Below are 25,658 nucleotides of genomic sequence, written 5' to 3' on the forward strand. Positions count from 1 at the left end.
GGAAGGCTTTATTTTTATTGATCAAAATAAGACAAAATAAGTTGTAATTAATGTTGATGAATAATGCATATCTTATTTTTATGTGAAGAAACATTGTATGGTTTGGGTTTTAATAGATTGCAAGTTACTTTTAATGGGCCTCTTATGCACAAGATTCATCAACTATTTATAATATAGGCACTTTTTACTGATCACATTTTAAAAAAAGTTAAATTAAAGGGTGAGATACCAGAATCACAATATAGCAGGATCAGGAGAAGAGGTTGTCTGTTCTAGCTGTCTCCCTGCTGCATTCCTTTGTCCCCTCTCCTTTCTGTTTGTCCTGTGTGTCCGCCCCTCCCGGCCATTGTGCTAACTAAAGTCACAGCCCTATTCCTAGGAATGGCTTGTACAGACTAACTGGAGCCATTGCTCTGCCTAGGGAGGGGGCTTCTTGCTTCTTTGTTTGGTTCCTTTGTTCAGACCCGGGCCCAGTGTGGGGGGCACTGCCCAGAAATGCAAGACCTGAAGTGGCCAACTAATTAAGCATATGAGTCATACCTGTGGCTCAGAACATGCCCAGGCATGCCTACGCTTACCTGCAGCCTTTCCCTGCCTTCTCTCCTCCCCTGTATCAAGAGGAGCCAATCAAAAGTACTGGTGGGAAACTGCCTGAGTTTGCCTTTAAAGCCGGACATTTTCTGATCAGACCTTGGAGAAGGTCCTTGCTTTGCTACTGATCAGCTAGGGGTCTTTGGGGTGCCCTCTCCCCGCTCTCGTTTGTTTTTGAGCGTACTCCCGTTTTTAAACTCCCCTCCCACGAACAACAAATTTGTGCCTGGAGATCTTCTGATTATTGTAAGCGAATCGAGTCCTCTCTCCATCCTCTGATGCTACTGCCGTTCCTGTCTCTGTGCTTGCTGCTGTCCTGGGGATTGGTAAGAACTTTCCCTTGCAAACTTCCCCTGTCCTAGCTGCTGGCCTTGTTTCCCCAGCAGACAGACCCAAGCTAGTTCCTTGGTCTGTCTCTGTAATCTGTTTCTTGCTCCGCCGTGCTTTTGCTGCTGGAAATAAGCCTGTGCCGCTGCTAGGCTGTGCCTTCCTGGACTGTATCCTGGGCTGCCGGCTTCCAGCCACCCCACTGCTGCAGCCAGCACTAGTTAATACCCCCACCCCGGGGCTCACACCACTCTGCTCTCCGGAACTGCTCCCCCTCCCGATCAAAGAAGTGGCATAGTGTAAGGTGCACCTATTAGAATCAGGTTCTTAGTCTAGATAAGTTGTAATTTCATTTTGCATAGCTGTGGTTAAGTTAGGTTTAAAGAATTGTTTGTATTGTGCTCTGTTACTTGCTAATTTGTGTAGTCTTGGTTAAGTTAGATCATAGATAAGATTTTACTGTGTTCTGTATAATTGTGGTTAAGTCTGTCTTCCCACTGCCCTAACCCTCCCCCCCCCCCCCCCGAGCTTGCCCGCGTCTCCCCCCGAGCTCCCCAGTCACTCATTGCAGTCTCTCTGCTGTTTAAACTTGTAGCCTGTCTGCTCTCTGTGTCCCCGAGTTTAAATCTCCCTCTGCAGCACCTCTGCCTTTGGTCTCTGCTCCACCACGTGCTCCTCTTCACCCATCCCGCAACCTCATTCCTCTACCACTGCCTCTCTCTCTCTTTTAATCCCTTCCCCCACATGCTCACCCTGCTCCTGTTGCTGCCAAACCTCAATTGTATTACTGAAGTCTAGCATAAAACCCCATTGGTTACCCTTTTTCTCTCTAACACACACTTCACATTTTACATTTACACCACTGTGACATATTTTTACCTAGAGTTGTTGGTTATTTAACACATTTTACCCATAACCATTAGTTGGTTATATGCTGCTGTGACACACCTTTTACATAGGAACTGTTAGCTACCTGTTACATTTATACTTCAGTGTTAATTGGTTACCAACTGTATTGGACCCCACTGTATTGTACCCCACTATTTAACCCCCCTATCCTATTTACTAAAAGAAACCCCTCCCCAATTGTCTACCTTAACAAAAACCGAACCCCCACTATTGAATTTTCCCTGTTTTTTGCATTTCCTTAATAAAGTTTATTTTGCACCCCACCAGTGCAGTAGTTGTCCCCCAAGATCTCCTACTGCTGGCAGGGTCAGAGGTATATTTTGTCCTTATGGCATACATTATTTTAGCACTTGACTTAAAAGTGCCCGTATACATTTTTGCTCCCAAGAGAGGACATCAGAAGAACATCATTAACAACTATCCGAGAATAGTTACAGTTAAAATTAACTGACTTGAAAGTATTTTATTTTACACTTGTTCATATATGTTATAGAAATATTTTCCCACTGTTCTTCTCCTTTTAAATTTTGGGCACAGAATTTTGCAATACTGTAGTTTTACTCTGACACAGATGTGCACAATGCTCACTTGGCTGACCAGGGTGTGGCTTTAATGGACCAGGAGTAGTTCAGATACCTTTTAGGGCCATGACGAAGAGATCTCAATTGGGAGTATGTGCCCCCTCTCCCTTCTCCTCCCCCCTGATTTTTCATACAATATAGGGGGGATGCTTCTTCCCCCTTCCTTCCTTATGTTCATAATATAGTGATTGGAAGGGGAGGGAAAGGGGATGTCGCATGCTGCATTTAGAGCCCAGAATCTGGGCCTTGTCCTGCCTACTGCTGCTGCCATTAGGTGGTTGGGGTGGTGTTGGGGGCTGGGCACTTGGTTCTTATTTGCTAGTGGTAGGGTATTGGAGGGGTTGGTAGAGTTTGTGGGCTCCTTGTTTCTGCCCCACCCTTAGCCTAGTTCCTAGATCCCTGGTGAAGCTGGGGAGTAGGCCAAGCTCCAGTTTTGGGGTCTGGAAAGGATTTTTTCCCCATATTGGAAACTGGAAAACAACTGTTTTTTTCATCTTCCATCCTGGAAGTCTGGTCTTGGGGGGTTAAATTACGATGGTCACAACTTTGGCGGGTTCCAAAGCAGTTGGTGAATTAGAAATGGTGTTATGAGTTTTCTGTACACCCGGAATCTGTTTGGACATTGCTCCTGAGCACAAGGCATAGGGAAGGGCTATGCCTCTATATCTCATAAAGCTTGTAGGTCCCCTCATCTCCCCTATATCTGGTGTGGAGGAGAGGACTGGTTGGGGGTCTGACTTCTGGTCAGGATACGTTGGCAGGCCTCAGGGTGGAGAGGGGGCATGGCCTTCATACCCACCCTCTGGATTATAAAACAATCAGACCATTTGTGCCCATTGAGAACCACACTGAAACAAGCCTATCGGACAGTCTGGGGTAGTTTTCCCAGTTAGGGAAGTTTTGGATAATGTTGTGGCCTCTTTATTTAGCCATATTATGGTGTCTGTGTCTCACTGCTTCCATACGAACAACAACATGGACAGAAGTGGAGGCTGTAGCTTTATAAACCAAATCCAAAATAAAAGAACTAGCCTCAAACTACCTAGCACTAGCAGTCAAGTGCAGGTTCCGATCTGTCCAGACAAGGCAACCCCCAACAACTACCACCTTGAGGCCTCCCCTTCACTGCTTCATTAACTCCCCCCTGCCATCCCATATGACATGAACTGACCCCACTAGCCATGGGGAAAAAAACAGGTACAACCAAAGTTGTGAGTAATATGCAAACAATAAGACTTAACCCCCACATCAGGCCTCCCAACTGCTGTGAGGAAGGCAAACAAAATCCGTACTCCACTTCGCTGGTTCTCCGGTGAAGGAAAAAACCTTTCCTTGAGCCAAGAGAGGACTAGCTCTGCTCACAGCCTAACTGGAAACCCAGTGATAACGTGCATCAGATAAACCAGATAAAGGAGGGAGGGAGAGCTTCTGGACACCAAATAAGCATCAAGCCCAGGAGGACCCCTTTATGACCTCTGAAAGATAGGGAGAGCCAATCAGTTTCTACCACACACTTCAGATCTGCCAATGGGCCACTAAGGCAAGGAGGTAGCTATCCACCCTGATCACCTCATTGCACCAGTGAGGGCAGGGCCTGTGCTCACACACCCAGCCAAGAGCCAAGGACTGTTTATCTGGTCCAGTCTACCTTCCCCTCCCTTGTGCCCAAAAGAGAGGAGATCTTTAGCTGTTGTCCTTTCAAGAGGCTTTTACTGTCCCAATTACGTGATTTTGGACAGAGCATCACTATTTTACTTATAAAAGTTTAGTAGTTGTTGTTTTTGTTTGCTTGGGTGTATTCACAGAAGAAAAAAGGAAAACAAAAAAAAACTAAAAAAAACTAAAAAATGAATGGTTGTACAGAACAGAGAAAACAACCACAATGACCATTCCTGGTAGCTGGTTTCATTAAAGTTTTCAAGTTAAACTGAAACTGTTAACTACCTACACAATAAACAATGAGATCAACTTGGAAGATGCAGTTCACAACACTGTGCTTTTTATTATTATTATAAATGTGAACATTTTGACAGACTAATGTAAGTTAGTAGCAGGGAGATTTCTGATGAATGGCCTGTGAAATTATATCATATGTCTAGTCAGAATACAGACTAGACAATCATTTTAAATGTTTTATTTCCCCTTAACAGCTCAGTTCCATTGTATAATCCAGGGGTCGGTAACCTTTCAGAAGTGGTGTGCCGAGTCTTCATTTATTCACTCTAATTTAAGGTTTCGCGTGCCAGTAATACATTTGAATGTCTTTAGAAGATCTCTTTCTACAAGTCTGTAATATATAACTAAACTATTGTTGTATGTAAAGTAAATAAGGTTTTTAAAATGTTTAAGAAGCTTCGTTTAAAATTAAGTTAAAATGTAGAGCCCCCAGACCGATGGCCAGAACCTGGGCAGTGTAAGTGCCACTGAAAATCAGCTCGTGTGCCGCCATAGGTTGCTTACCCCTGGTATAATCACACTGTAAGGTGAGCATTGCTGTGCTCTTGTCAGACTACTCAGGGATAAAAGACAATCTGCCTTTGGCTTCATTCCTCAAACCTGTGGAATGCAATTAATGGCAAACAATACATATCCTGCTGTAGCTTATGCCTTAGTTCATTCCAAAGACTGCCTGAAAAGACCATGATAAAAATATAACAGTCAAAGTTCATGGACACAGATAAAATGAATAAGTTTTATAAGAACAATAGGTCAGTGATCCTTTCTAGATTTCAAGTCAAATTTAAGAGAAGTGTAGAAATCAAAGATAATACCTGACAACCTTATTTACAAACCTCAATCTCTTTTAAGTATCAGACGGGTAGCCATGTAAGTCTGGATCTGTAAAAAGTGACTAAGAGTCCTGTGGCACCTTATAGACTAACAGACGTATTGGAGCATAAGCTTTCATAGGGGAATACCCACTTCATCAGATGCATGTGGTGGAAATTTCCAGGGACAGGTATAAATATACAGGCAAGAACCTCTTTTAAGTAATGAACATCAGCTAAAGGCACCATAACATACTAACCTACCAAAGCCAATACCATACCTCTAAAATAGGGAAGGGAAAAAAGGAAAGGAAGACGCAATAGGAAAAGAAAGATAATAGCAAAACAAATTACTGGTCTTTCCTCTTCCTCATTCTTGAACAAAAACATTATTCCATTATGAACAAATGGCAACTGTGCACCTAAACCAAATACTGAAACACAGTTCTACTGAAAGATACCTCACCAGTTCCAAACAAGTTAAGCTTTCATAGATTCACAGATCTGAAGGACAGAATAGGTCATTATGATTATCTAGTCCAGGGGTCAGCAACCTCTGGCACGCGGCTTGCCAGGGTAAGCACTCTGGCGGGCCGGGCTGGGCCAGTTTGTTTACCTGCCACGTTGGCAGGTTCGGCCGATCGTGGCTCCCACTGGCCATGGTTCACCGTCCCAGGCCAATGGGGGCAGTGGGAAGCTGCGGCCAGCACATCCCTTGCTTGCGCCGCTTCCCACAGCCCCCATTGGCCTGGGATGGCGAACCGTGGCCAGTGGGAGCCGTGATCGGCCGAACCCTGACGCGGCAGGTAAACAAACTGGCCTGGCCCACCAGGGTGCTTACCCTGGCGAGCTGCGTGCCAGAGGTTGCCGACTCCTGATCTAGTCTGATCTTCTACATAACACAGGTCAAAGAGTTTCAATCACTAATTTCTATTCACCCACGAAAGCCCATGCTCCAATACGTCTGTTAGTCTACAAGGTGCCACAGGACTCTTTGCTGCTTTTACAGATCCAGACTAACACGGCTACCCCTCTGATACTTAATTTCTACATCAGGCCCATAACTTCTGATTACCCAGGAAGAATCCACCACATCCCTAGGCAAGTTGTTCTAATGGTTATTTACCCTCACTGTTAAAAATGTGCACTTTATTTTTAATCTGAATTTGTTTAGCTTCAGCTTCCAGCCTTTGTACCTCATTATACTTTTTTTTTGCTAGATTGAAGAGACATCGGTAAGTTCTTCCTTTGTAATTACTTGTCACATGTGACCAAGCCACCTTAACTTTCTCTTGGATAAATTAACTAAATTGAGCTTCTTTCATCTCTCACTGAATGCCAAGTTTTCCAGACCTTGAGTCATTACTGAAGTGCTTTTCTGAACTCTGTCCAATTTGTCCACATCCTTTTTGAAGAGGGGATACTAGAACTGGACACAATAATAGTCTGACTAATGCTGTATAGAGGTAATATTCCCTGTCCCTAGGGCATGTCTAAATAAACCACGCACAGCAAGCTGGAATCGAAATCTACAATGATTTACATTTACAGTGATCTACAGCACGCCATGCACTAATTGTCCACTTGGACCCTGCTACTGTGCTTTGACTGACTGCTGTTTAAACATGTATTCAGACCACTCTACCCCAGTTGCTGATATTGCTCAAGCGAAATGTTCTCAGATCCTATATGGGGGGAGGCTTATCTGTCTGTTGAACAGAAACTCCACCACAAGTAACCTAGTGGTCGTCTTGATCTTTTAAGGTCACTGAGTAACAAATAAAGCTTAAGGGTATGTCTACACTACCCGCCGGGCAGCGATCGATCCAGCGGGGGTCGATTTATCGCGTCTAGTCTAGACACGATAAATCGATCCCCGAGCGTTCTCCCATCGACTCCTGTACTCCAGCTCGGCGAGAGGCACAGGCGGAGTCAATGGGGGAGCGGCAGCAGTCGACTCACCACGGTGAAGACACCAAGGTAAGTCGATTTAAGTACATTGACTTCAGCTACGTTATTCATGTAGCTGAAGTTGCGTAACTTAGATCAATTCCCCCTCCCCCCATAGTATAGACCAGGCCTTAGTCTGTGTCCTGAAGGACTTTTAGCAGATCCACATGCTTGAAAACGCATGAAAGGTGCTTTTCCTGCATTAAATGAGAAACATGAATGAGGATGCCAGATGAGTGCAATAAGTTAAACACACAGGAGAGAGGAGTTGGAGGGACCTCCATGGCACATGAAGAGAGGCACAAGAAACATTTGGTGTGACTATCCCATTCTGATAAAGGGGAAGTTGTGTTGCTACAGTTGGCAGGGCCAGAGAATAACAGAGAAAGCAGCCCTTCCATGTACAAAAGCATTCTCCATGAGGGATTCTTGCCTTTGCGGTGTTTCTCCTGATCTATTTATCTTCACGGTACACTGACTGGCTCATTATTTTGAGAGAGTAATTGAGGAGGAAAATGCTGCTAGTGTGGTATTGTATAGGAAAGGTGTACACATGACACTTAATTTATTTACTTTTGGACAGTTCCTTTAGTTATTTGTTAGATTTTGTGGGGCTGCTAGTGCTGGATTTTCTATTGGTGTTTGAAAGTATTCATTGTGTTTTTAATCGTCAGGTCTGCCTACAATGAGATATAGGCTGCTCCTTGTGGTTTTATAAGTCTCTTCCTGTGATACATTGCCACAGTTGTGATCAGTGGAGGCACTGATGCTAGATCCAGTTTGTGACTGGCAAGACATTTTCTGGAAGGACCTGGGTCTCTGGAATGTCCTCCTGCTATTAATCTGTGGATAGGCACTTTTAACTTTCTCGAGAGAGAAAGAAATTATAAAAAGATATTTACAGCAGTCATCCTTAAAAGCTTCCCATTTGGTTTTGTAACTGAACATTGTACTAAGCCTAATTTTACTATTGTACTAATACTGAACACTACAGTCCTATTTTCAAAGATACAAAGGCTAAACTGAAAGAATAGCAAGAGTAACCACTGTGTATTGTATCTAAACTAGCTAACTACTCTCTATTTGAAATTCAAAACTTGCTCAGGAAATATTGTTTTTCTTCTCCCTCAACTTATGTCTGCATCATTATACAAATTAGCTGTTGAAATTGCTCTGCCTCCCAATGGGTAGCAGAAGAATGGGTATTTGATGATGATGGAAAACTCCTGTCATAGCCCTGTGGTTTGGTGGGCTAAATATTCACTTGGTGAGTTACAGGTGGCCTAAATGATCAGCTAATTCTGTAGGTTTCCATAAAGGAAAGATTAGAAGATTGCAAAACAAATGTGCATTTGACAGCAACTATGGTAGGACTATTTAAAAGCACTTGAACTGCAATAATTAAAGATCTTTCTAAATTATACTAGTGTAACAGTCAGAAATGTACTATAATTAACTTATCTAGAGATATAATCAGACAATAAATGCTTAGGTATTTTAGAAACTAATAAAGCTGTTGAATTTAATGACTATAATAAATCTTTAGCAGCGGCGATTCCATATGTGATTTTCTCTGCAGCATAAAGTGTTCTTCGGGGTTTCTGCTGAAACTGGTTTTTGTACATTTATATGCCGATGCTCATCATAGGGAACAATTACTGACCATAATGGTATTTTTCAGTATATCCCCTTTGCTCATCATCCCAGGCCTCTTAATGAGTTTTGGCTTCACTCACAGGAAATGATTATACATCCTTCGTCCAGAAATAGATTTCCATATTGACTTCCATAATAATACACTAGTCTTCTAGTAATGGTCATAAACACAAAGGCTTAGCATAGTGTTACTGCAGTGTTGGGTGCCTTGAAGGAAGATACTGCAGTATTTTTACAAGGGGCAATATATTAATATGTTCATTATTTGTAATTGATAGAATAAAATTAATGTTAATTAGAATTATATGAACTATGCATCTTTAAAAGCAAACTAAGCGGGATTCAGAATGACACCTGAAATGAAGCCAAAACATCCCAGAGAATGGTCACTAAGACCAGTGTAAGAGGAAGGGAGATGCTTTAAACGTTAATAAAATACAAAGGTGGAGGACAAAAATTAGAACCATTAAACCACATCACAGGGTTGCTGGCCCCTTTAAGAGGAATACTGGCCCAGGCAACTCATGATAAGCTAATTAATGGTTAATTGAATAAGGAGCACCTGAGCCTCATAAAAGGCCATCAGGGCTCAGTTGCAGTGAGGTGCTCAGAGAGGCTCTTTGAAGGGAAAGGAGCTCCCAGAGAAACACAGGCCCCAGGGAGTAGAGCTGTACAAACCCTGAGCCCAGTGGTGGAGATTGCAGGCCAGAGAGGTCAGGACTGAGAACCACAACCCCGAGGGAGGAGGGCTGTGCAACCCCTGAGCCCAAGGGTAAAGACTTTATTTCAAGTTTATTTGTATTTAATAAAGTAGAACTTCAGTAGGGAAATTTTGTCTTACACCCTTTTCGGGTATGGAGTTGTTAAGGGCAGGGCCGGCTCCAGGGTTTTGGCCGCCCCAAGCAGCCAAAACAAAACAAAACAAAAAGCCGCGATCGCGATCTGCGGCGGCAATTCGGCGGGAGGTCCTTCACTCCCAGGCAGAGTGAGGGACCGTCCGCCGAATTGCTGCCGAATACCTGGACCTGCCGAATCACCTTGAGAAGCTGGTGCCTGGAGCCGGCCCTGGTTAAGGGACCCTGAAAGAAGGGAGGGAGTGCCTGCAATGCCACACTAGGCCAGGACGCGCCGCTACAGGGCAGGCACATGCTGAGACAACTGGTATGAGAAGGGGGATTCTGAAACGCCCTCCCATTAAGGAGGGATGACCAAACAACAGTGCAGAGATATTTCTCAGCTGGGAGATGTTAACCATCAGAACATAAGAACGGCCATACTGAGTCAGACTAATGGCCCAGCCAGCCCAGTACCTTCTCTAATAGTGGCTGGTGCCAGATATTTCAGAGGGAATGAACAGAACAGGGCAATTTCAAGTGATCCATCCTGTTGTCCACTGCCAGCTTCTGGCAATTGGAGGTTTAAGGACACCTGGAGCATGGGGCTGCATCCCTAACCATCCAGAGTAACAGCCATTGATGGAGCTATCCTTCATTAACTTATCTAATTATTTTTTGAACCCAGTTATCCTTTTGGCCTTCACAACATCTCCTAGCAATGAGTTTCACACACTGACTGTGTGTTATATGAAGAAATACTTGTTTGGTTTATATCTGCCGCCTATTAATTTTATTGGCAACCTCTGATTCTTGTGTTATGTGAAGAGGTAAATACACTTCATTATTTACTTTCTCCACACCATTCATGATTTTATAGATCTCTATCACATCCCCCTTTAGTCTCCTCTTCTCTAAGCTGAACAGTCCCCATGTTTTTAGCCTCTCCTCATATGGAAGCTCTTGCATACCCTATCATTTGTGTTGTCCTTCTCTGCACCTTTTCCAATTCTAATGTATCCTTTTCGAGATGAGGCAACCAGAACTGTATGCGGTATTCAAGGTGTAGATGTACAGTGGATTGAAAGTGGCCTTGTGATATTTTTCTTATTATCTATATCTTTCCTAATGGCTTCTCACATTCTCTTAGTTTTTTTGACTGCTGCTACACACTGAGGAGATGTTTTCAGGGAGATATCCCTTTCTTGAGTGGTAACAGCTAATTTGAACCCCATCATTTTGTCTGGATAGTTGGGATTATGTTTTCCAATGTGCATTACTTTGCACTTATTAACACTGATTGTCACCTGCAATTTTGTCTCTCAGTCACCCAGTTTTGTGAGATCTTTGTAATTTTGTGGTCAAGTTTTGTAGTTAACTGTCTAGAGTAAATTGTCTGCAAATTTTGCCACTTCACTGTTCACCCCATTTTTGAGATCATTTATGAATATGCTGAAGAGCATATGGAGGTGCAGCCAGAGCTTTGGGAATGCCAGCTCCAGTTTTTGGGAATGTCCAATCAGTAGGAAAGGCCTGTTGAGGAGGCACCATGTTGCGAAAGAGTCAGTTATTGTGGACACCAAAAGAGAAGGCATCACAGTGCTTGACCAATGGTATGTTTTGACTCTTAAGAACTGGGGCACGTAGGATGGCTTTGCCCCTATATGAACCAAGATTGCAAGGCTGGCCAGGGAGAGAGGGGCTGTCAAAGACACTATGCCACAAACTAGTGGGGCCTGCGCTATTAAGTCTGAATGAAGGATTGGGGAGACAAAGTGATATCCCAGGGAGCAGGCTGTTTTGGCTTTGGGGGGAATGGGCCCTGCTAAAAGTTTTAGCTTTGGGTGGATGGACTCTAATTATAAGAAGTTAGACCCTACAAGAATAGGCAAATACGGAGTAGCCAAGGAAATAAGCCCAGGGGTGTGCAATTAAAGGTGGGAGGATGGCCGCAGGTTTCCTGGTTAGAAGGGATGTCCTGATGCCATTTCTCAGCCCCACAGGCTGAGAGCTGGGGAACCTGAACAATTTGGTAAAGGAGCCAGGTCAGAACTGGGAACCATGGGTCTAAAACCATGGTATAATGAGACAGGCCTTCTCCCCAGGCCAATGCCCCCCCAAAAACAAATGCCACATTCAGGCTCTTTTAGGTAGTTTTATTGTCCCAAATGTAAACACACACACACACACACACACACACACACACACACACAGTTCTTCAGCTCATCCCAGGGGTTTTCCCCACATTCCTATCAGGCTCTCACTGCCTTCTTTCCCAGGGGAATCTGTGTGATGAATGAGGACTTGCATCTGCACCTGCACACTCTCCAGGCAGCCTATGAGCACAGCTGGGCCGCAGCAGGGCTGCCTGATTGACTCTACCTGATTGGCCAAGGAAGTCAGCACGTCTGTTCTCAAGTATAACAGCAACAGCTAATCTCCGGCTGCTCAAAGCTTTATGTCCTCAGCTGCAATCGCTCCTATGCCTATTTTGTTCACAGTCCTGATTCTGCCTCAGTTACAAACTTTCCTCTTCTGCCCTGCCCCAGTCCTGCCTGGACTCCTGGCTCTGGATCCAACCATGTCTGACCGCTTACATCCCAGTTTGTAACACTCTGGCAGTCCTGCTGCTGCTTCCTGCAGCTGCCTAGTCTGACTCACCCCATCTCTCTCCCTTTCTAAGCTCACTTGCCTCTTTTAAATCTAATTGGGATCAGCTGACGAGGCACAGGTGCACTGGTCCTGCTTGCTCCTTCTTAAAGGGCCAGTGTCACTCTGACTCATGGGACTACGATGAAGTTCCAAGACAAAGCAGCAACTGGACAGCCGTTAAAAATAAGGGGTCTGTGCAAGGGAAGGGGAAGACCCAGATAGTGCTATGGTCCAGATCATCAAAGGGTACTGTATGTCCAGAAGGAGAAGAAATGGGTGATCGTGAGTTAACTGTTAACAGCTGTAGGAAAAAGGGCGCAGTCTGTTAGGAGTGCTAGTGCCAGGGTAGGATTCAGGCCTGTGTTTTTGCATGAGATAGTATTTTGAGTTTTGCTTGCCTGTTTGATTTGTTGATACACATACATTCTTACTGATACGTGTAAACAAAGGACAAAGACATGGTGTTGCTTTTCCCTAGCCAGATGGGTTTGTTAGTACAATGGGAACAGATAAGAGCAGTTAAAGTGTTACTAGAGCGCACATGTTAAGATTGTCTCAACCCCTATCTCAAGGCAAGATCAAGCAACCAGTAGAGAGGGGCAAAGGGAGTTAGGGAGGAAGGTATAAAACACTAAAGACCAAAGAAATGCCTGTCCCTGATCGTAGCACAATCTCACCTTACCCCTCCCATGGGGTACAAAAGAGATGGGACAAAGACCTCAGACCCACGTCCCCCTCCTCCCCCAAAATGGAACATGACCATAAGTTGTAAGGGGTGGGACTGTGGGCGTGAATTTCAGGTATAATTAAGCCTGCTGAGGTGGTGGGGGGACAGGGACAGGACACTGGGAAATGGCTCTGCAGCATCAGAGTAATGGGACACATGTTTGCTGGAAACTAACCCCAATAAACATCACATTGCCTGCACTTCGGACTTCTACTTTCTGTCTGCGTGACAAGAACCGGGGAGAGGGTAAAGGGAAAGCCCCCTAACATAGTCATTAGTGTCTGGATGCCCCAAAAGGAAGGGGGATTTGTCTAGAGACATTTTTAATTCCGAGGGCTGAGCTACTGTTTGCATCCAGGGAGGCACGTCCCTAAGCAGCAGCCTTAAGTCAGTTCAGCTGTGGGGAAAAGCTTTGCTTCATCTTTTGTGGGGTAAAAGCTGTACAGCTCCTAAGAGGGGCTGCATCCTCTGGTGCTTGTAAAATACATGGATAGAGCATCCAGTGGTACCTAATATTTTTTTTCTGTTAAATGACACTGCTGCACCAATGAAGATAAGTTACTTGTAACCAGAGTTCAAGGTGACTCTGAATATTCATACTTACAGATAATGCACTGGCTAGTACAACCCACCTGTAGAACCTGCTCCAAACAGTGCCTGTCAGAGTGAATGTGCATCCCCTCCTACCTCTCCCCTCATTGTCGCCGAACATTCTGAAGGCAAGGCTATATAAAAGGAGTGTTGCGCCTTCTACAGCCTCAGTTCCTTCTGACCCGCAGAAACCAAAATAGAACTTTTTCTCAAAGGGACAGGTGGGAGGGAAGTGTGAATATGCAAAGTCATCTTGAACTCCAGTTACAAGTAAGTAACCTTCGTTCTTCTTTGAGTGGCTCTGCATATGCCCACCTATGAGTAGCCTGGCAAGCAGTGCAGAAAAAACTCAGGAGGAGAGAACAGAGTCTCAAATAACGATTGAAGCACCGCTCTACCAAACCCAGCATCTGTTCTTGCAGCCAAATCCAAAGCATAATGTTTGGTAAATTTATAGAGTGACTTCCAAGTAGCAGCCCTTCCAGATTTCCCTGACAGGAACACATTTAATAGAAGCAAACAACGATGATGATGATGATGATGCCACTGCCTTATTGGAAAGAGACCTCACAACAGTAGGCACAGGAACTGCTGTTAACTTGTAACATTCAATGATACGTAGTTTACCCATCTGGAAACAGTATGTGCAGATATACTATAACCCAGTGGCTCTCAACCTTTCCAGACTACTGTTCCCCTTTCAGGAGCCTGATTTATCTTGCATACCCGCAAGTTACACCTCGCTTATATTATTTCTAGGACCCACTTGTCTAGCACCCGATGCTATTTCTTGTTATTTCATTCTACAGTTGAAATGGTTTAATTAAAATTTACCTAGAACATTTTTAATAAATTGTCATGTATTTAAGCTTATTAGAGTAACATACTTCCTGCTGAGCCTAGCCCCTGCAACTGTTTACATCCTAGCACTTATTTTTCCAATCTCCTAGTTTAATTTTCAAGTAAACCAAGTGATTTATTAAAAATAAATATTTTATGCTTATTTTGCTAACATTTTATAACTAAATGCTTTTTTAAAAAAGTTAGGAGGGAAAAGTCCTAGAAATTCCATCCAACACCCACTATTCTAAAAGAACATTTAAGTTGCATGGCTAAGGACTCAGAAGCTAGAAAACATAAAAAGTATGGTTCCACAGAGGAAGAAAAGAAAGGGGAGGGGAAGCCCTGAAGTCCCCAATACCTCCTAGTGAAGGAGCTCCCCAGAGTAGTCAGTACTACTCAGTGTGCACACTCGGACCACAGGGGATGCAGCCACATATGGAGGAACCTTGGTGGTAAAGTAGCAGATATCTTCTTATTATAATGTGACTCATGTGCGTACTGTTTTCAGGCAAACACTGAAGTAGAATGAGAGCTGTTTTTAGTGCCATCTGGTGTCCATTTAATGCACACACCAATTTTTTCCAAACAATACACTCCACTTTTCTGGATTGAATGCAAGCATATGATGTTAAGTATGAAGTTCATGAACTTAGTACATCATTTAGTTCATACTAGATGTTTATTGTACTAACCAATGCAGCCATGCTTTAACTGTGTTCTATGTTGCTGCACAAATATCTAGAGTTACTGTACAAGGATTTTAGATTTATTGATAGGTATATACTGTATGTGTGGTGGTGACCCATATGATAAAAGCTTTTATTAGCATATACCTTTGCCAGCTTCACTTCCACTCTGTCTAGTAATTCATCTGCTTAGGACCAATTCTAATAGTCCAAATTTGTGCACAGCTTCAAATAACTAAGTCAGTCTATCACCAAAATATTTCCTTCTTTACAACTTAAATGTGGAACTTTTGCTACCCACAGTTTCACTGGTCTGAGGCTCAAGATGAGAGATATTCAATCCCAGACCAGATACAAATTTAAGGGACAATGTCATGACCTTTAAGGGATAGAAATGGGAGTTTGGAAATGGAAGGAGGAAATTCCTTGCTTTCTATGGCACAAAGAATTTGCTTCTACTGCCCTACATATTTAGATATGGAAATGCTATTTTAGGTAACGTTTTAATTTAGTTTTTTAATTTTTCCTCAAAAATCTGTAGTCAAAACAACAATAAATTATGCATATTATGGTAGCACCCAGGAACCCCAATCATGGACCAGGACCCTGTTGTGCTAGGCACTGTACAAACACAGAACAAAGATTGCTCCTGCCCCAATCCTTATTTTCAAAACTCTCTGAAACTCTTCTAAAATACTACTTCTGGAAAATACATGCCATATACAGAATACATAATGTACTCCCAGGAGGACAAAGGGGCTTGCTCAACCATGTTATAAGAACACAGCAATTTTAATTGTGCCTGATAGTTTGCTTATCCATGTAACAAACGTGGCATGGGCTAAAGCAGAAGAAGCTCCCCACATGCTACTCTGCTAGTGTGCGTCAAGTGATTAGCTAATTCCATCTCGGTATCATGCGCATGAGAACAAATTGATGAGACTTCATCACATAGAACACAGCTCTCAGCTCCTTTAAGATTACCCGTACATTAACTTGCAAAAGCAAACACACTTTATGCTTGTTTAACTCCAAATTATTTAATGAAAAAAAAAAAAATCACACTTTCTAGAAGGTATAACTTTGGACTTCATTGTAATACAATTTTGTTACTGCTTAAGAGAATAGACATTTACCTTTATCTTTTTGTTCCTGTTCAGTTTCTTTACTTTTTCCTGGAAGATTAAAAATAAAATAGCATAAGCATTTTAGTGAAGAACAGTACAAAACAAACTACCGGTAATCAATACCTATGGAAAAGAGACAGTTAAAGTAAAAACTTTTTGTAGGACTTCATGGCAGCATATTGTTACTTAAGTCATTTTAATCAAAAATGCTTGGGTAATTTATAGTTAAATTATAGCTTATTATTTAACATAAGATGGGGATAATGCTGCATGAAATGTTTTAGAACTAATAGCGATCTTTTCAAAATAAGATAAAAGTCCTCCCCTCCACCCCCACACACGTATGTGAATGATATCCACACACATATACTATATTATACATAATTCTTCTAGGTTCTTCAGCCACCAAATGTTTGATTAACTTTGTACCTATAGGTTCTGTTTATTTTTCTTAATTTTACCTATTCACTTGTGCTTGAAAATAGGAGTAAAATTTTCAAATGTGTTGAAGTCTCATTAACTTTCAGTCAGATTTAGGATCCAGTGCCAAAGTCAGTTTTGAAAAATGGAACTTAGGCTTCTGAGTCATTTAGAGGTTTGTGAACATTTTACCTGTGATATATATTAATTTACCTATTTAGTACTTCAGATAGCTTTATATTGACAAACATTTCCTGAGAAAACGGCCCAGCCTGAAAGTATGCATCAATGCAATCTACCTAACATCTCTAAGTTTATAGTTTTCATAGGTTTCAGAGTAGCAGCCGTGTTAGTCTGTATCCGCAAAAAGAAGAACAGGAGGACTTGTGGCACCTTAGAGACTAACAAATTTATTAGAGCATAAGCTTTCCTGGATTACAGCCCACTTCTTCGGATGCATATAGAATGGAACATATATTGAGGAGATATATATACACACACATACAGAGAGCATAAACAGGTGGGAGTTGTCTTACCACCTCTGAGAGGCCAATTAATTTTTTTTTCCTCTTAATTAATTGGCCTCTCAGAGTTGGTAAGACAACTCCCACCTGTTTATGCTCTCTGTATGTGTGTATATATATATCTCCTCAATATATGTTCCATTCTATATGCATCCGAAGAAGTGGGCTGTAGTCCACGAAAGCTTATGCTCTAATAAATTTGTTAGTCTCTAAGGTGCCACAAGTCCTCCTGTTCTTCTTTTTATAGTTTTCATAGAATTTCTCTCATTAAGCTACACTAACTAAAATACTAAAAGACAATTCTACTCAGCAAGGACTACAAAAACAAAACAAATTAGAAATTCCTAGGTCTAGACATTTTGGAGATCTGATGAAAAAGAAAAACAAATATGTAAACTACAGCTACATTTCAACACACAAACTCTTTAAAACTGCCTGATTTGTACCCGACTTCCTAGAAATTCTATCCTGGAATGATCTGCAGCATGTAAAATCTCAAAAAAAGTTTTTTTTTTTTCCCCCTGGAGAAACTGGAATCTGTGCATGTGCCAAATGCAGGCTTAGTATGTGGAACTATCTTGACAGTTAACTATGGAGTGACTACTGCTACTTCAGTATGCCTAGATTGCTAAATTCTCTGGATTTCCCGCAATATTGGCTTGCACCCTGTAATGTATTAACCAAGCTACAAAATACTGAATTAAATAAACTTGGTGAAGTGTGAGAATTATTTGCCTCCATAATTAAATTATAAAAATATTTAAACTACAGGTTATCATAATTAGAAATGGGAAAAGATTCATAGGTTGATATATTCAAAAGCTACAGGTCCGCTTGGATAGGGAATACATTTACTATGATTGTACATGCACACACGTAGTTGTCACCTATTTGCATAATTACCTTATTTGCATGTGTAATTGTAATAAAAACATTTTTCGAAGTCCGATTCAGTGTTTCCATGGAAAGATTTTAGAGATACCTACAACCCAGTCTCTAGCTGACAGATACATCTGAGTTTTTAATTTCTATGAATGATAGTGAATTCTACACTATCACTCAACCCCATCCAGAGCATACAGCAGGATTGTATAAATAGTTCACTACTTCATGATTTACTAACTTCCCACTCCCCTCTATCCTTTCCCCCCCACCAGCACCTTCTACAACACCCTCCACTCACCTCTGTAAGCTCTTCCCCTCTCCTGCCTTCCCTTACCATTCACAACTTATTTCTACAGGTTCTTTCCTCTCTCAGTAAAAAGTAAGGTACAGTCACCCAATTTTCCCCCTCCACTTCATTTTTAAGTTCACTAATGTGCCATCTATAACTACTGCCTCAAGTTCCCCTTCTCTAGCTTCATCCTAAATTCTCTCCAATCTGGCTTTTGCCCTCTCAGCTGCATTTGTTCTCAAAGACTCTAATTATCTTTTCTTGAGCAGTCCTTAGGGTCTCTCTTCCATCCTCATGCTCCTTGATCTTTTGAGCTACTTTTGATACTGACTGTACCCTCCTTTAATTTTGTCCTCCCTTAGCTTTTGGTTCCCCATCTTACCTGGTTCTCTGCCTACTTGGCTAAGCGTTCCCCTCTGCATCTTGGTCAGTGAGTACTGCTGCCCTCACTACTTATGTCTAGGGTGATCTTATCTGCACACATGGTTTTAATGAACATCTTCATAGTAAAGATTTACAAATCTGACCTTTCTCCCTTCTGAAGAAGAGATCTGTGGTGCTAGAAAGCTTCTCTTTTTCATCAATAGGAGTTGGTCCAATAAAATAGATCTCACACATCTTGTCTCTCATATCCTGGGTCCAAAACACCTACAACAACACTGTAAACAATGGTCTTCCTCCAGTAGTGTTGTGAGATTGGACATCTCAGTGCAAGTGTTTTGCCAGCATCTTAAACTTAGCATGACCCAGACCAAGATCCTTTCAAGCCCACCAACCCTTTCCCCCATTTCTCACCTTCATACAAAGCACCTCCGTCTTCCCTGTCACTCTGGCTTATAACCTGAGTGTCATCATTGACTCTGACCAATGTGTAAAAGTGAACATTTCTGGAGCAATAGGAGGATGTAGTTATTGAAAAATTACACTGCTATGATTCTAATGTGAAACATCTGGGTAAACTTGCTTTAAGCTGATTGTGCTAACTAGAGCAGCTCTCAGCAGCCAGCAAGTAACTGTGCAAATGTAAAGCAAAGTGCTTCCCCATGGAAAAAAAAAGCACATGTTGCCATGAAGATACATATTTACTTTTCATGTAGCATTAAAAACAATATTTTCAAAACTGAAAATATATTTTGCATTTTAGAAAAATGACCCGTTACATGCTTAAAGTGTCTTTGCAAGATACTGCATACATATTACACATACAACCATATATAATTAATACGTATTATGCCTATGCATACATCAACTCTAATATGCTTGTGGTTACGTAGTTTTAATTTATATTTGTAGTATTTTACAAATACCTAAATTACATCAGTTTTATGTCAAATTTTACAAAATATATATTGCTGTAAATATACAGCTGCAGTATATTCCAGAATTTCCTATTTACAAGAGTTCTATCATAACCACTAGCTCATCTCTGATTAGTGGGAATCCTAGAATCACAGGACTGGAAGGGACCTCGAGAGGTCATCTAGTCCAGTCCCCTGCACTCATGGCAGGATTAAGTATTATCTACACCTTCCCTGCCAGATGTTTGCATAACCGGTTCTTAAAAATCTCCAAAGATGGAGATTCCACAACCTCCCTAGGCAATTTATCCCAGGGCTTAACTACCCCTACAGTTAGGAAGTTTTTCCTAATGTCCAACCTAAACCGCCCTTGCTGCAATTTAAGCCCATTGCTTCTTGTCCTATCCTAGAGGTTAAGAAGAACAATTTTTCTCCCTCCTCCTTGTTAACTGTTTTCAAGTACAAAAAAGGTTGTTATGTCCCCTCTCTATCTTCTCTTTTCCAGACTAAACAAACCCATTTTTTTCAATCTCCCCTCATAGGTCATGTTTTCTAGATCTTTAATCATGTTTGTTGCTCTTTTCTGGACTTGCTCCAATTTGTCCACATCTTTCCTGAAATGTGGTGCCCAGAACTGGACCCAATATTCCAGTTGAAACCTTATCAGCATGGAGTAGAGCAGAAGAATTACTTCTCGTGTCTTGCTTACAACACTCCTGCTAATATATCTCAGAATGAGGTTCGCTTTTTTTTGCAACAGGGTTACATTGTTGACTCATATTTAGCTTGTGATCCACTATGACCCCCAGATCCCTTTCTGCAGTACTCCTTCCTAGGCAGTCATTTCCCATTTTGTGCGTGCAACTGATTGTTCCTTCCTAAGCGGAGTACTTTACGTTTGTCCTTATTGAATTTCATCCTATTTACTTCAGACCATTTCTCCAGTTTGTCCAGATCATTTTGAATTTTAATCTTCCAAAGCACTTGCAACCCCTCCCAGCTTGGCAAACTTTATAAGTATGCTCTCTACACCATTATCTAAATCACTGATGAAGATATTGAACAGAACTGGACCCAGAACTGACGCCTGTGGGACCCCACTTGATATGCTCTTCCAGCTTGAGTGTGAACCACTGCTAATTACTTACTCTTTGGGAACAGTTTTCCAACCAGTTATGCACCCACCTTATAGTAGCTCCATATAATTTGTATTTCCCTAGTGTGCAGGGGCAACTAAAGTGGTAATAGATTTTCAACATTAATATATTAATTTTAGTTGTTAAACAATGACCCATTTCGTGATATTTATGTATTATTTTCCCGAACTGGTGTGTTTTCCTAACACCACTGAAAAGACAGCCAAGTGCAAGAATCCATGGTCTCTGAGGGCACAGCAGGAAAAAGTACAAGGAGGGTTGGGGATGTGCCTTGCTTAGAATCCTTTACCCAGCTACGTTCTAGTCTACATAAGGACATAGGATTGTCAGAGAATCAGGGAGGTGTACCAGACCTGTTTATGTCTGCTTTACTCAAAATGGTGTAGGCACAGCATCCACTTTACACTTCTAACTCAAAATATGGACCACTGGCACAATTTTCCTCCAGAAAATTTACACTGAATGCGGGACCTTTTTGCCAGACACTGGTGTATTTCAGTGAGTAAAATGTCGTTCCTTCCAAGTCACAAAGAAAATATACACCCCGGACCAAATTTGGGCAAACCACATAAATTGGCTTTAGGACTGGACTGACAAGCTTCAAAAGCAGAGTAAACATGCAGCAACATTCTAATAGACTATGTCCTCAACCCATCGCCATTGCCTCATCTCCCCTCCCCTACAACCAAAATAAAGATTATGTTCTGCTCGAATTTTGTCCTCCTTGTATATTAAATGACAAAGAGATATATTATGACAGATAGGTGATATTAATTAGTATGAGATAAGTAGGTACTGAAACACCTTTATTAACACAGATACCAGATTTCTGCACTTAAGAGTACAAAATAAAGACACCAAAGCAAAGATACTCTTCTGTGTTTTATTGCAGATAACATTAAAACAGAAGAAATACACTTTATTTTTTTTAAAAAGATCCCCTTGACCATTCCCAGCTTGGCACACTTTTGTAAACAAGAAGCTCCTAAAAATCACATACTTAATTACAAAGTGTTTAAAATTTGATCACAGCATAACACATCCTCATAGTCCCATAATTCTATAAACAGACTGTCATATTACACATAAATGCAGTAAAATTTATGGTCTTTTTTTCCCACAAGTCTTAAATTTTACTCCCAAGCTCCCTACAAAATATGGCTTTGTAAAATATATTGCTTTGCAATTCACAAACACTGAGAATTTTACACCAAGAAGAATGCCATACTCCGCCTCAACGCACATCACAGTTTAAGAAGATTATTGCTAACCTGATAAGTTTAAAGAAATCACTCTGGGGCATATTTTACACTTGCTCTGCTCATGGAACTCAAAGTGAATTGGAGTCCCACACATTAAACAAGCATATATGTCCTTTCCTATGGGTGTATCAGTAAAAATCTCAAAACAGTGTTAAAGAAACTAACAAAAAAAAAATCTCCCTGTCAACTAAAACACAACCAATGTTATTTTACTGATACTCTATTTTAAAATAAAGTGTATTTTATTTTTCCTAGTTCCCATATCAGACTTTGCAATATTTTAATCACAGCAACTATTCCTGATCCAAAAAGGAACATAAAAAAGCCCAAGAATGAAAAGATGATGTCTCTACAGTTGTGGAACAGCAGCATGCAACAGGTAGACAACACATCAGCTTTATTAAAATTCTCAGTCATTCAAAATTTAAATTAAATGGAGTTGAGTCATTAAAACTGTTTTTATATATTTACAGTATTCTTAAATGTTTAAACCTTATTTTTAGGTAAACATTATTTGATAGGGTCAGCTTTTAAATCTAAAAGCTGGGTATTTTTGCAAATCTGTTTTGTTTTTCCCTCTCTGAATGTTAATTGAGTATCACACTACATAAATCCCAGCTGTGATATTAGTCAGTGCTCTGGGCAATATAAAGTATGTCTTACTAAGCCCAAACTGATTACATACCTGTGTCAATATATACCCTGACTTCCTGCCAGGCGGTTTTAAAGTCTTCGGGTTACTTAGTTTTAAAATCAAATGAGCATAAAATAACGAGTTCAAATTTCGACATAAAGGATTATGGAAAAAGTCTTAATCTGTCTATATATTGCTTAGAATTAGACATGTATGTTTTATAAACCGTAGAATTATTGTAAATGATTTGAAGCTCATGTAGTGTAACTGTTGACATAATATCAGTGCAGACAGATAAAAATCAAAACTTCACAGCTCAATGTCTCATTAGTGTTTCCAATAAAAATGCAGTTAGCTCATATGTTACATTAGTAGTAACATGTTTTAAATTTATCACATTTGTACATTGTTTGCCCAACCTGTTCCCAATTTTTTAAATGTATGTACCTACAATATATATATTAAAATCTGAAAAATCAATTGATGCTCCATCATAAATAGAATATTAACAAATTGCTTGAATAGCACATCTAAAATGAATGTCAAACACACAACTGTCACAAACAGGGAAGAAAGAGAAATAAAACCAATGAATGCACTAAACTTGACAAAAAAGTTAGACAGGAACGTAAATTTTAACATCTAAACGTTAAAAAAAAGTGTAATAAAATGACAGTTGGCTAAAACCCATTTATAATATTTTAGTGTTCATTTCCCAAGATCCTGAACTGTTCAGTAATTACATCATGAGATCTATTACAACCATCTCTTGTGTAGCGTATGGTTAGGGCTGGTCCTCCTGCTGTAGGAACAGTCTTTTTGAAGCTTTAAGTATCTGAAAAAATAAGGGGAAATCTAAATTAAAGGACCAACCAAAACACAATTTAAAAAAATCAAGTCTACATGCTAAAAAAAATGCAACTTTGTAGCATTGTAATTTATTTGGAGAAAGCTATCATTCCCAGGAGCTATTCTATTTAAAGAATAATCACAAAGTTGCTATAGAAGATGGGGACTATCAAATTTTAAATACTAATCTGAAGAATAGATCTTTGAATACAGAATAGATCTTTGAATTTAACTTGCAAAGGAAATTAGGGCCATGTCCAAATATAAAAATTTTATATTTTTAAAAATCAATGACAGGCGGACGCGAAGAAGGAACAGGGGAGAAAGGGATTTCAACCACATATTAAGCGGAATTTAAGGTGTAAAACACACGACAACAAGGTAAGAGGAAAAATTTCAAGAATATCTGCAGTTTTCAGAAAGCTGGGGGAAAGTTTGGCAAATGTGTAAGTACAGAATAACCTTAACTCTGTCACATTGAACCCATCATGTAAGACAGATGTCTCTGGCAAGTATCACACTACAATAAGGATTGACTCCTGACACACTGCACAACATGACTGTTTGGAGACCCTGAGAACTGGGTAACATCTTAGGCTGGTTTACCCACATTTTTTGCACTGCTGTAATTATACTGGTCTAGAAACAGATATAGTTAAAGTGATACAATTCCCTAGTGTGGGCACAATTATACCAGTATACAGGAGCTTATATTAGTATAGCTTAACCCCATAAATTTGAGAAATTGAGCAAGAGTATAAGAGTGCCCATCCTTGCAAAGGCCTGATCAGTGGTTTTAAACGGTTTATAAAAATTCCAAAATCTGCAATATTTCAAGCTATTTTGTGGAAGGTGGAACTGATAGGCGTTTGGGCTTAAATTCTTGATAATGGAGGATTTCTTGATGGACAGTCTATAGTAATGTAGGTCGCGCATATCTCGGGTGAATATTACTTATATCAGAATGTCAAATTTGGTATAGTCTAATGCAGGTGTATATTTTATTATCAATATTAAAAACAGTGTTTTTGCAGATTCTAAATCTGCTGAATCCTGAATGTGTGTGGAGGGTAGATGGAATTACAGGGACAAAGCTGTGGTTGTTTAGATTTCCTTAACTCACAATTTCCATGCTTTCAAAACTTTTTTTTTTTTTTTAAGCAGAAGAACTTCATTAATTTTATTCCCTTTAACTAAATGAAATGTGTTTATAATCTGCCCCACAGTTTACCAATACTGGTGCTTGAAGTTTTATGCAGTTTTAAAAAAATATTTAGAAATTATTCTGTTTACCCTGATGTATCATTGGCTTTGAATGTCACAATGTATTCAAGTCTATCTCTATGAAGTATTACTGTGCTGTAGTGCCTTGATGGATTTTCCACTGGGCTTCCATTCTCCAAAATCCATAAGAAATACCTGTCTCAGAACTCCAATATACCCAAACCTTGCATCAACCCCCTTCTCTCCTTTCCCACTGTTCAGAGGCTTCCCACATCTAAACTCCTACACACAAGGATACACACCCCTATATTCCAGAAATCCCACACATAATGGGCCTGATCCTCAGCTGGTGCAAGTCAGTCAAGTTTAAATCTGTGCAGCTCCACTGAAGTTCACGTGGTGAGAATCTGGCCCTATATCTGCAAGCCAACCCTACTGACATTATAATATGCCTGTGAAAATGCATGTTTCTCTCAGTTTCCCCAAAAGCACATCAAATATATTAAATATTAAGCAACCAGACTTCCCAAAGACACTTAAAGGCAACAGTGAATAGAGCATATTGAATAGAATGGATATTTCTGTTGCATCAACTTAATACAGTTTATTTTAAACAGAAGGAAACTCACATTGAATAACTCTGATAAACTGAACTTCGGTGAACTTAAAGAAAAGATATAACATAACACCAAAGAAGGTAGGGTGAACTGATTTAAATCAGAAAATAGGAAACCTTGATTTAAACTATTTTGGAAAGTTCTATGGCTAGATCAGTGGCCCAAAACTGTGGGGCATCCCTCTAGGGTAGGGGTGGGCAAACTACGGCCCGGGAGCCACATCCAGCTCTCCAGATGTTTTAATCCAGCCCTCGAGCT

At 40.7% G+C, this 25,658-nt stretch overlaps 1 protein-coding gene across 32 annotated transcripts in view; it reads right to left on the bottom strand.

Annotated features, from left to right (window-relative positions):
• The window catches only part of ASPH (aspartate beta-hydroxylase), a 190,704-nt gene that overhangs the window by 60,967 nt on the left and 104,079 nt on the right, over positions 1-25,658 (bottom strand). For all 32 annotated transcript variants that reach the window (XM_065585626.1, XM_024109617.3, XM_024109616.3 and 29 more), the window contains one exon: positions 16,251-16,289. In XM_065585626.1, the coding sequence (XP_065441698.1) occupies positions 16,251-16,289 (39 nt within the window). The remainder of the gene's footprint in view (positions 1-16,250; positions 16,290-25,658) is intronic.

This window comes from Chrysemys picta, chromosome 2 (genome assembly GCF_011386835.1).
Source record: "Chrysemys picta bellii isolate R12L10 chromosome 2, ASM1138683v2, whole genome shotgun sequence".
Lineage (NCBI taxonomy): Eukaryota > Metazoa > Chordata > Testudines > Emydidae > Chrysemys > Chrysemys picta.